The sequence below is a fragment of the Artibeus jamaicensis genome, unplaced genomic scaffold (assembly GCF_021234435.1).
Source record: "Artibeus jamaicensis isolate MK-2021 breed Jamaican fruit bat unplaced genomic scaffold, CSHL_Jam_final contig_426, whole genome shotgun sequence".
Lineage (NCBI taxonomy): Eukaryota > Metazoa > Chordata > Mammalia > Chiroptera > Phyllostomidae > Artibeus > Artibeus jamaicensis.
The window spans coordinates 9490789-9503472 of record NW_026521826.1 but is presented as its reverse complement, the minus strand read 5'-3'; the positions used below and the strand labels follow the sequence as shown (position 1 = coordinate 9503472).

Below are 12684 nucleotides of genomic sequence, written 5' to 3'. Positions count from 1 at the left end.
ATAAAGGGAATGATTGTAACTACAGCATACGAGATGATTGTTACTTTGGGTTGGAGCAGGGAATGATGAGCTGGTGGCTGGCAGGACTGTACGTTAAATGTTGATTATTTTTAAGGTTCTAGTTTTTATTTTGAGTAATTACTTTCTGGTGTTTATTAAATTATTAAGTATAATTAATTGAGTGAATATATAAAAGTGGACTATGCATGGATCAATTATATAAATCAGGGAATACGATTAAACTGATTTTTTCCTTATAAGAAAAAAAATAACAGTCAAAAACTATTATATCATCTTTTGTAAGTATAGTTGCATTTAAGTATTACAGTGTTTTGATACCCAGTGTCATTTACTTAAAAAAATGAATAAACTATTCCTTAGTAGCCAGAGCTTTTTATACTTTCTTTTTTTCCCCTGAAATTATACATCCATTCCACTTTTCTGACAGAGTTTTATCCTAATTGGTCAAAACAACAAATATGTGATGTTTTCTTAAATAATTATTTACTATAAAGTAATATTTTATTAAAAACTCCTATCTTCATAAGGGGATGGGCTGTTGCTTATCGTGACTTGATTGAAGGACTTGCTGAATGGTCTTTGCCCCCCACCTCCCATGTTTTCACCCTTTGGAGCACTGCACCGTATAAGATGGATGAGGGTTGGCCTTTTACTAATAAAATGAGAGAAACGAGATTGTGTAAAGGAAGATGGGAATGGAGAACCCCTGCTCCAGGAATCTTCTCAAGCAGGTTAGCTTTAGCAATAAGTACATATGGAAGTTAAGGATCTGGAAATTTGGTATTTTAAGACTCTCCCTGTCAGAGTAACCCCAGAGGTATGTCCGCCTTTGCCAGGAAGGTTCAGAATTACCTATGGGGTGAAGGAAGCAGATAGGAGCATGCATATGTGTATATATGTGTACATACATACACAGAGTTAACTGAAACAGCATTTATAGAAATATGTGATTCTTTATATTTATTTCATCCTTTGAAATGACTGTTTTGTATGACCAAACATAAATAGATATGAATACATATATAGCTGTTATAAGCAAATACAAATGTTGGAATATGTAGTAAGGATTTAACATTTCAGTTTGAAATAATTTCAGATTTAGGAAGATGTTACAAGAATAACACAAATTCTCATATATTCGTATATATGGATTTCTCAAATCATACCACATTTACTTTTTCCTTCTATATTGGTGATAGTTTTTCTTGAATCATTAAAGAGTAAATTGAAGTATTTACCTCTAAGTACCCCCTACTTCAGGGTGTATTTCTTCAACTCCAGGATGTTCTGTTATATAACTGCTGTGTAATGGTCACAATCAGAAAGGTAACACTGATAAATCTCTAGCTTGTATTTGAATTTTATTCATTGTCCCAAAATGTTATCCATTCCCCTCATCCTTTTCTGGTCCAATATCTAATCTGGGATCACATGTTACATTTACTTATCTTGACTTGATACTTTCCACTCTCCTCTAATCTGTAATAGTTCCTCATTCCTTGTTTGTCTTTCATGATCTTGACATTTTTAGAGCACAGTTCAGCTGTACATATTAGAATATGTGCTCAAATATTTTTACTGATGCAGTGTGTCATAAAACAATGAGAAGAGGATGAGAGAAGAAAAAGCTATTGGTTACTTGGCAGAAGGTAAAGACTGACAGCATTGCACCATTGTGTCAAAACTAACTGCTATATGATTTTCATTTTCAAAACCAACACTGGTGTCAGTGAGATAGGTGATGATGAGAATTGAAATTTATGGAAATGTGAAGATAGATAGTCCTTTCTTCACTGATCAGACATGGAACATAGAGTTGACTGAGAGGATCATCATGTCCTGTGTATCCCTTCCTTGCATAGAAAGAGAAAAGTACTGGGAGAGAGCAAAACTAACAGAAAAATACCTCTCAAGAACATTTTTCCCCCCAAGAAGAGTAGAAGTAATTTTTCAGGAGCTGGAAATGCAAAGAACTGGAAAGTAAATCCAGAGATATGTAACACCTATTTCATGTTCAGGACTGCCTTAGGAAACAGGACAGGGGTAGAAAGAATTAGGGGAACTCGATTTTAGGAGTTTGATTTAAATACTGATTTGTCTATACCAGGTCATCAGAGGGATTTGTTAAAGAGCACAGTTTTGATGTTGAGGTTTAAAACTTGGTCTTTGACCTGTCCAAACTCTTGCTTTGATTTAATTTGCAAGTACAAACATGGCCTTTAAAGATAATATATAGTTAGAATTAATGCCCTGTTTTGTTCTCCATTTGCAAATATTTTCTCACTATCATGGATTTGTAGCACTGAAGCCTTAAATTAACACCCATGTGGAGAATACATTATAGGTGGATATATATGCCCATTTTATATTACCTCTTCCTTGAAGAGCTGAAAATGTCACCCTGAATTTTAAAACTGTACATTTCTATAGAAGAGGCTTGGTGTCAGAAAAAGCAGAAGAAGCCTTTGAATTTTGGAGCCTATGTTTTACCAAATTGGTTTATTCACTGTGTGCCTCAGTAGTTCAACTGAAAAATGAGAAAGTAACAAAACAGCCTTGAACTGTGTGAAGGCACAGAAACTGCCTCTGATTCGGTCTGGGAGTCATTTTATGATACATTCCTATCAAAATAATAAATGGGAAGGAAGAAATCTCAGAGGGAAGTTGGCAGCACAGTAAGGGGAACAAATTGCCAGTGGAATCACTTTAGTAAATAGTGACATTTAACCATATTAACTTGAATTTCAGTTTTCTCTTTTAGTTAACTCTGTAGATTTACTTTGGAAAGGGTTGCTATGTAAAATATAGAACTGTAAGAAAGGTATTAAATATTAATTGAACATTGTTGCAAATGGCTATTAAAACTCATGGCAGAAATGGTTGTTATACTTGATTTAAAATTCTCTGGTCCATGCCTTGATGGTGAGACCAATGAATTTACATAGCTCTTTGGGGATTTCTGGTGGGCAGTGTGAACCTAAACTTCTCTTCATCTGCTGGGATGTCGAGGGTGTGTGTGTGTGTGTGTGTGTGTGTGTGTGTGTGTGTGTGTAAGGAATTTAGAGGATATTTTTTGAGGTAGCATATCTTTGATGCAGATCTGGGAGCTTGGAGTTAGCAAGATAGAGTTTTATTTTTATCCACATTATATTTTCTGTGTTTCAAACATGAGGTTTTTGAGAAATTGGAAAAAAGTATTAAGGCTTTTACAGTGCAGGATATTTTGGTTGACTACTTCTGACTGTGTTTTTAAAAACTTGCACATAGCATCTGTGATCCACTATATGAGAATTTATAGCATAGCACTTTATTTTTCCTGTCTTGACTTTTGTGAGAAAATGTTTTCTCTGTGCTTAGTGATTTACAGACAATTACCCACATTTTGTTTTGTTTCGTTTTGTTTGTATCTGTTAATGCTTTGCAAAGTCATACATTTGGGACTTTGAGGATGTTGGTTTTCACAAGTGCTGAAATCACTTTGAATACATAATTTCAAGAAAATACAGCCTGTTTTTTCCTTGTTCCTTATTAACTGCTTCGGAGCCTTCTTGGATAGCTAAGCAAAGCATTTATTTCTCTGAAGTTGAACTGTGTTCATTCCTGAGCTTCCTGAAAGCAGAAATGCCATGAGCTCTTGGTGATGAAACCTGTTGGATTTCTGGAGGAAGCAGCTGGAGTCCTTGGCTTGTTAATGACTAGCAATGATTCAAGTCTTGCAGATTGTCAAGGAGCTGGTGACACCATTGAGGCAAAAGGCAGCCACAGTGAAGGAAGGTAGGAACATCATTAGAAGGAATAATCGGAGCACTTCAGGGCACTCAGGTTTTTAGATATGGACCTAAAGAACAGATATAAAAAAGGAGTTTTGAGTATCATGTATGCTTTTGAGCTTCTGATATATTATAGATTCTGAAGAGAATCAGGTAACGGCATAATTGTTAACATGCCTTGCTATTACTGTTTTTGGACCATATGTTAGAAGCATATTGTTATATTAAAAGGTATGAAGAGTTAGAAGAAGTTATGGCATATTTGCTTAACAGTATTTTTCACATTGTAAAGGCACTTGTATTATGTATTTTGGAGGGAGAATAATTGATATAATCCTCTTTTAATTTTAAAGTATAAATGTTCATAGTAGAAATCAAAAGGGAACAAAGTAGGATTCTGCTACAGCAGGGAAAAAGAACTAGATGGTTCTTATTATTGTGAATACCTGATGAAATAGTAGTTATAAATATGAACTAGAGAGTGAATGGTAGGTTTTATTGCATTTTTTAGTGAATGATTTTTTCTATTTATGATTATATGCTTAATAATTACTGTTTTATATTTAATATGCCTGTCTCATATATATTTATAGCCTGTCTCAGTTTAGGATATGTTGAAGTACATTTTCAATATCTTTTTTAATTGTATGTCTGAATTACAGTTCTTAAAATGAACTAATACATATATATATTGAAAGAAATACTTGTATATTTTTCTTTTTAAACATTTGAAATAGTTAATCTCTAAAATGACAATTAGGAATTGATTTTAAAAATATACTAGACCATCAACTGAGTTTGTAATACTGGTATTTTACTGATTTAATCTGTGGTTTAAAATCAGTTAACTGATAAATTTATATATTTTTAATATATGTAAAATATATTTTTCTGTCTTCATGTATTTGAATAGCATAAGTATAACTCAGATGATATAAAATATAAATTATTTTCAGTTTTTAAAACTTGATATGATTTGTTTTTAAAGTGAAGCTTATCAGATTGCTTAAGTCCTGTGTAAAATGACTCAGGGTCATGATGGTATGAAATAATATTGCACCGTATAGTGTAGCCAATCAATAAATAGAATATTACAGCTGAAAGACATCTTAGAAATCTCCGTGTGTATCTCATTTCATGGGGAAATATGGTACTTACATGGACAAAAATGCATCTCAAAACATAACAAATTATTGTCACTTACCTTTGAAAATGTGGTAGTACTATTTAGAATACTTTACAGTTATTTACTTCCTGTTTTCTACTCTATTTCTCTTCCCATTTCTTCTGATGTAGCAGACTGCATTCCAGCCTGAATAGCAGAATTCTAACAATTAGGCATGAAAAGCTTACTGTTTTTACTGTTTCAGGAGAATATGAATTAGTTAATTTAATCCCAGTTTCTTTGAAACTGTCAAATTTCCTACAGTCAGAATTTTTTATTGAAATATTTCTTCTACTTTATGTTTTCAGTCACAACCATTGTTACTTGGAATAGACCCAGGGGAAAGAATAATAATTTTCTTCTCACCTTTTAAGTGCGTGTGTGTGTAGACGAATGGTGCAAATCATATTCGACAGGAAATGCCATACGAATACAAAAAAATAGTACTAAAAGCTACTATGTACTAAAGTAGTAGAACGGGTTGGTTTTATTCCTAGATTTTTTTCTTTTATCTTTTTTTAGACAGAATTTTCTCTGACCTGGGAAAATAGAGGCACTTATACACAGATTTTTTTTCCCTTTAGAAGTTTTTCAGACCTATTTTAATAGTATTTTTAATAATTTAGGAGATAAAATATCTACCATTTTATTTTTATACAAAATACTATTTTTACCAGTTTTTAATATTGATAAATTTCAAAGTCCTGTAAACAGATATAAAATAATGACCTATAAGAAGAGTGCCTGACTTAGTTCTTTAAAATGTAGTATAAATTTGATGGATATAAGGAGAACAACATTTCATAGTATTATATTCATATTTAATATTAGAATATTAGTAAATAGTGTGGAAAATTGATTTGTGAAGGAAAGTATCAAAGTAGAGGATGAAAAACTTATGACAAATGGTTTGAAGAGTTTTCATTAATTACTTTTTGTTGGTATGAGGTAGTAAGAAAACCCAATATAATTTATTATAAGTAGGACCCAAGCATATGGTTAAGAATTATTTTGGGGAAGGAGGGAAATTATTAAATATTCATTAATATTTTCCTTGAAATGTTCAAAACATCTGCCAAATCACTGCTTTGTTATTTAGTTAAAGTTAAATATCCCAATTTTCTCAATTTTAGTGAAATCCAGTGCTAACAGTTTGTGTTAATGCTCTTTAAAGAAGTTAGAATTTTGTGATAGTTACATTATAAGGAAGGGAGAGAACTAATAATGTTGTTTTGAAGGATGATTTTAGTGGATCCACATTCTTAACTATAATGATGCATTGGGGAACTTATGGGAGTGATTGACATTTGTAAGATAGTTGAAATGGTTAGGAATAAATGTTTTGTAATACAACCTTGGGCAAAATAAAGGAATAATAGGTGAAAGATAACTGGTCTTTGGAGAAGTATCTTTGCCTTATAGGAAAGAGGATTAAAATAAATATGCATGAATATATACATTCATTCGTTCATTCATCATTCTCTCATTTATTCATTTATAAAGCCCTTATCAGATGTTCAGTCTTTGCAAGTTACTGTGCTAGTCACTGGGGATAGAAAATAAGATACGATCTCTGTTCATTTCTGGAATACAGTAGACACTCTGCTACTTATGGGAGGGAGGGTGGGAGGAAGGAAGGGTAGGTACATTTCTTAAGACAGCCTCGTCTAAGAGGTATTATACCCAGGGCAGAATAGTTGGTTGTACTGCCACGAGGTCATCATGGGCAGAGTTAAAGCAATTTAATTTTGTGAGCCAGGAAAAGGGCTGGAATTAGCGATTCTATGCCAAATAGAAAAAAAAAATTATAATTTTTGTCTATGTCCTAGTTAGCTTGCATTTCAAAGACCCAGCTAGACTAGGTTGGGAAGGCAAAACACCGTGGAGCAGACCTATGTAAAATCATAAAATCTATTCCAATGTACATTAGGCACAAAGGTAGTCATTATAGCTGTGTATTATTGAGGAGTCTGATTTTCTCCCTTTAAAAGCCTCATGTTTATTTGGATGAAACCATGACGTCTCCTATCCCCTGTCAGCCACAGCCATCCAACATGCCCTCCCCATTGGTTCTCCCTGGAGTGCAAGCCCTCTTCCCTTCTCATGCTCACTGCTGGCACTCTCTCCTTTGACTCTGGCCCCTGGACTCCAGGGAGTTTACTGCTCCCACTCTGTTAGTTCGGGCTACATTGTGTTCCTGCTCCACCCCTTGCCTTTGGCTGGAGTACCTCAGCCCAATGCATCCATGTGCTCTCCTGCAACCACTTCCACCCCCCATTCCCTGGAGGGCACCTGTGTGCCGCTTACCCCCTTTTCCAGCCCACCATGTGCTCCCTGGCCACCTCCCCCTCACCTTTTGCACCTGGGTCCCCTATGTGTCCATACACCCCACCCCTCTCACCTATCCTGCACTCCCAGCAGTTGGCGCCAGCAGCTTTACAGGAGCTAGTCCATGTATGCCCCTACCCCCCACTCAGCCACCGTGTGCCACTCCCCCTCATTTCTCCTGCTGGTGCCCGCTGTAGGGCTTCCACACACCCAGCACCCACAGTGCGCTCCCTGGTCCCTCTTACTGTTGGCACCAGCGCCTTGGATTCAGTGTGTCCATACCCCACCTTCTGCAGCCCCTTCCCTGTTCACACCCATTGGAGGTCATCCACACACTGCTCCCCCCTCCCTGTTCATGTGCACTCCCTGGCCAGTCCCCCCTCACCTTTTGCGGGGGCAGCTAGTCCAGGGCATCCACGAGACCCCGCCACATGCATGGGTAGTTCTCCCTGGTGAAGGGTCGAGAGTGAGGCTAGGCAGCTGGGCTTCGAACTGACAAAGGTCAGAAGGGACCAGGACAGGCTGACCATCCTGAAGATCCTCATCATTGGGGAGAGTGGCACAGGCTAGTCTAACCTGCTCCTGAGGTTCACGGATGATATTTTTGACCCAGAACTTGCAGCAACAATAGGTTTTGACTTTAAGATGAAAACAATTTCAGTGGATGGAAATAAGGCTAAACTTGCAATATGGCTACAAGGCAGTGTGGTCGACCACTACAGTAGAAGCAAAATTGTGTTAAGCCTTGGCTGGCCTCCAGCCCCACTGCACTGCTCCTTGAGGTCCTCTTCTTCAGCCTTGGGCACGTAACTCAAGCTGTAACCTAAGGCAGGTCTGGCTGCCTGCTGCTTCGAAAGCCAATACTGCAGAGGCAGGTGCTGATATAAAGGAAGATGGTTTGTTCAGATGGCCATCTGGAAGATGGGGGACTCTTGTATCAAAGTCCATCTCCACATCTCAGTCCAGGCAGAGGGTTTTTTTTTTTTTTTTTTTGTAGGGAGAGGGGAACAGAACAAAGAGTTCAAGGGAGGGAGTTGAAAAGTTCTCTCTATGTAGATGAGCACTGTTCATTTCAATAAAGCAAGTGATAGTCCTAGGTTAGTCAGTCTTCCTGGCTTCCTAGGTTACATCATCCTGGTTTTACATTTGGAGGTCAGCAAATCAGGAGCCAGAATGCCTGAAGGCGGGGGATTTTTTCTTTTGAAGTTAGTTCCTAAGATTCTTTTACAAACATGCTGTCCATCTACAAGTTAGCTATTAGAGTCAGAAACAATGCAAAAAGAATGGTGGGGTGGGTAATAATTTTTCACTGTTATGAAGGTAGTGCCAGCAGCAGCTGGCAGCACAATGGGCACCAGCAGGAAGACCCAGGGGAAGGAGCCTACCTCCCATCCCGGCAATTGGAAGGCCCATGAGAGTGGAGCCTCCAGGCAGTTATTGTGGTAGTGGTACTTCTGAGACACTTCAGTTAACGACTGTGACAGGGGCAGGAATGAATCCCACCTCACCGACACCAAATCTTGCTCAGTTGCTCCTAGTGGCTCTGCTCACTGCCCTGAAGCCCAGCTCAGCTCAGGATTCCTGTTCCTGACTAGACACCAAGAGCAGCTCTGAAATGAGGCCAGAGTGCCAGTACCTTCAAATCTGCCCCTACATCCCAGTCTGGCCTAGACCCCACTGGCTTCCACAGCTCTGGTGTGGACTCTGGTTCTTTTTTTTTGCTGAAGGCTCAGGCTCTTCCTCTATCTCTGCCTCTGGGGCAACTTTAGAGGAATTGAGGCTCATTTCTAGGGAAGGAAAGGCTGTGTTCTAAAACACATCAGATTGCAAAGTAGGTGCTGGACCAAGTGCCTGTCTCTACTCCAGCAAAAAGTTTCCTGGAGAAATTCTAAGTCCATATGAGCTCTGGTTAATCATGCCTGGACCCTGGAGCTTCATTGGGGAGCACATGGCAACTGGTAGCTTGACTAGCCCCAGATTTGTCTGTGGTGAGCCTGTCCTCCTAGAATTTTAGTTAATACAAGACACATTTTAAATGCAAATAATATGTGTGCCTGTACTGGGGGAATTTGGCTCATTCACAGGATGCACACACACATATATACAAATGGCATAGCTACTACATGTGTTTTGAGTGGCAGATTTTACCTTTCTGGGGATCAGTCAGTAGTAGCACAGTTCTCCAGTAAGGCTTTTGTGAACATGGTTTCCTTAACTTATTTTTTATTGAACTTACTGGGGTGACATTGGTTAATAAAATTATATAGATTTCAGGTATGTAATACTGTAATGCATCATCAGTATATTGTACTGTGTGTTCATTACTCCGAAGTCAAGTCTCTTTCCATCCCATTTCTATCCCATGTGTCCTCTTCTACCTCTCTCCACTCCCCTTTCCTTCTGGTAATCGCCATACTGTTGTCTGTTACTATTTTTATTAACCGTCAATGTGATAGGTACGTATATTTTTTTCTTGTAAAAAGTTAGAGTGAAAAGCGAATCCACCCCCCACTCAATCTAATCCTAAACCTTTATTCTATTCCTCTTCTTTTTTTCAGTCCTTACCCAAGGACATTTTTGTTTTAAAGATTTTATTTATTTACTATTGGAGATAGGGGAAAGGAGGGAGGGGAAAAGAGAGAAACATGAATATGAGAGAGAAACATCAACCAGTTGCCTCTCATATGCACCCTGTCCAGGATCAAACCCAGGCATGTGCCCTGACTGGGAATCGAGCCAGGGACCTTTTGCTTTGTGGGATGACACCCAGCTAACTGAGGCACACTGATCAGGGCTTGATGACATTTTTTCCATTGCTTTTAGAGAGAGAGAGGGAGGGAGAGAGCAACAGCGTTCGAGAGGTAAGCATCAATTGGTTGCCTCCGTATGCACCTGGATGACCAGGGAACAAATCTGCAACATAGGCATGTGCCCTGCCCAGGAATTGAACCCATAAACTTTCAGTTATAGTACAACACACCAACCAAGCCACACTGGCCAGAGTCCTTCGTTCCTCTACTTAAAGTGTTCAAAAGTGGGTGTTTATCCTGACAAACTGTTTCCATGAACTTACAGGCATATTAAATATATGCAAATATGTCCTTTTCATAAATGTTTATGTATGCAAATTACATTATTCACATAATATTTCAGGTTTTAACATGTAGGTACATGTAGATTTATTCTTTTGTACTGCTCTATATTTTGCCAGTGTATAGATGAAGTAGATTAATTAGCTGTAACACTATAGATAGGTTTGTGGGTTGTTTAGTCTTTTGTCATTACAAACAGTATTAAGTGAAAGAATGTCTTTTATTTAGAACACCTCATATCTATGAGATAACTTTTTATAAGTTATCTTATACCCTTTTAAATTTTATACCCTTGGGGTATAAATGATGTACCCTTTTTAATTTTTAGAGCTGTTGATAATTAGTATCTATAAAAGTTGTATAGATTTGTACCCTCATGAACAGTGTTTGAGGTTTGTTATGCTGCAGTCTATCACAGAATGTCAGTAAAATGTTTATGTGCAAAAAAAAAAGCCTCATGTTTATTTGGACAAAAACATTTTGAAAATAGTACATGTTTCTTATCTTGTTAAGCAGAAGTATGCTCCCTATAATTTAACCTTTTCTTAATTACTCAGGTTCTTCATTAAAAATATGTTTTTGTAGGCTACAAAACCTAATGACCATGTTTATTAAAGTTATTCTTAAAATAAGAATAGATTAAGGGTGGGGCCCTGAAGTTTTCTCCTATTAGTGAAACATGAACTTTGGTATCTGTCCTAATCTTTTCATTTCCCACTTTGATGTTTTAGCACCTATCCTTTCTCTAGATTATTAAAATAGCATTCTCCTTTATTGTATTTGATAAACTTGCACTGAACATTTATCACATTTTAGATGCAAAGGTACAGAAATGTATCTTCAAGCTCATATGCAAGTGGTAAGAGACAAAAGTCAATAATTAATCTAGTATGATAAGTGTTGGAGTCGACAAGGTGTTGTGCGTGGGAACCCTATAGGGAACTGGACCTGGTTTGGTAATTAGGAGAGTGAAGGAATTCAACTTTGATGAAGCGACAGATGCTCTCATTCGAGCCAAGTATCAAAGGATGCATAGAGGCACGCTAGCTCATGGAAAAAAGAGAGTGTGTATAAGCATTGCAAGCAAAATAAAAAGCAGAGGGCACTCAGGTGCCCAAATGTGAAGAGACTTCCATAACATGGGAAGTTTAGAAAGAGTCTTAAAGAGATAGTGGGAGAAAAGAAGACTGGTTATGTTGTATTTGGTTATTTAACTCTGTATTCCATCCTTCCATACCACGAGATAGCTTTCTGAAACAGTTTGCCATTGAACCTGAATTTGGACTTAACCTGTATTTCTAGCTGTATCACTAGATCTTTTCTTGTCCTGACTGTGCCAGCTGCACCAGAATGCTTATCTGTTCCCAGACACAGGGCTCCTTAAGGACAGCAAGTCCTCCTCCTCATCAGATCTGCCTGCAGGCTCCAATGCCCCCCTACCAAAGTACTTGCAGACTTTTTCTCCCCTCACTCCTCTAAGTCAGAGTTAATCGTTCCTTTCTTTGCATTCTCATAACATTTTACTTTTGTCTTTAATACTACACCTTTAAAATTATATTGTACATTATGATTATATTTATTGAAGTGACCAATATATGTTAATTGAAATAAGTGTTTTGCCTTACTGGACGCTTGTGCTTCCATCCTGTTTTTAGTTGTTTTAGATGGTTAAGAGTGTTGGAAACTGATCTTTAAATAAGTGAAATATTATAGCTAATAACAAAACAATGGGAAGGAAGTGTTTGATTGCCCTTTGAATTATTTTGTACTGGTCTGATAAGATAATGGTGTTCACCCATATTTAAATATACCCAGCCCTGGCTGGTGTGGCTCAGTGGATTGAGTGCCGGTGTGCAAATAAAGGGTCACCAGTTTGATTCCTAGTCAGGGCACATGCCTGGGTTGTGGGCCAGGTCCCTGGTTGAGGGAGCATGAGAAGCAACCATGCATCGATGTTTCTCTCCCTCTCGTTCTCCCTCCCTTCTCCCCTCTCTAAAAATAAATAAATAAAATCTTTTTACAAATAAAATATATCCATATATTACTAAACATGTTGACTATTTAAGATTTAGAAACTGAAGTCATGTATCTAGTATGGTTTAGTTGTTTTAAGTTCTTTATGATAAGTAAAAACTTGAATGCTCTTGACCAGAAAGGAAGATACTGTGATAAGAATTATCTACTGAGAAGTTAAGAAGTGGCTGCTTATAGCAAACACTGTCATTGCCCACTAAATATCCACTTTCTCTTAATTTTTTACTAATAACAGAATAACATTTTTTTTGTTTTGGGGTGATACTGCGCTCAG

The 12684-nt window shown here is 37.4% G+C and overlaps 1 protein-coding gene across 3 annotated transcripts in view; it reads left to right on the top strand.

Moving 5' to 3' along the window:
* USP6NL (USP6 N-terminal like) overlaps positions 1–12684 on the top strand; it is a 188198-nt gene that overhangs the window by 58570 nt on the left and 116944 nt on the right. The window contains exon 1 of one of the 3 annotated variants that reach the window (XM_037143514.2): positions 3706–3795. The exons of the other annotated variants lie outside the window; for them this stretch is intronic. Coding sequence (XP_036999409.2) covers positions 3723–3795 — 73 coding nt within the window. The 5' untranslated portion in view covers positions 3706–3722. Of the gene's footprint in view, positions 1–3705; positions 3796–12684 lie in introns of those variants that run through there. 3 annotated transcript variants of the gene reach the window in all.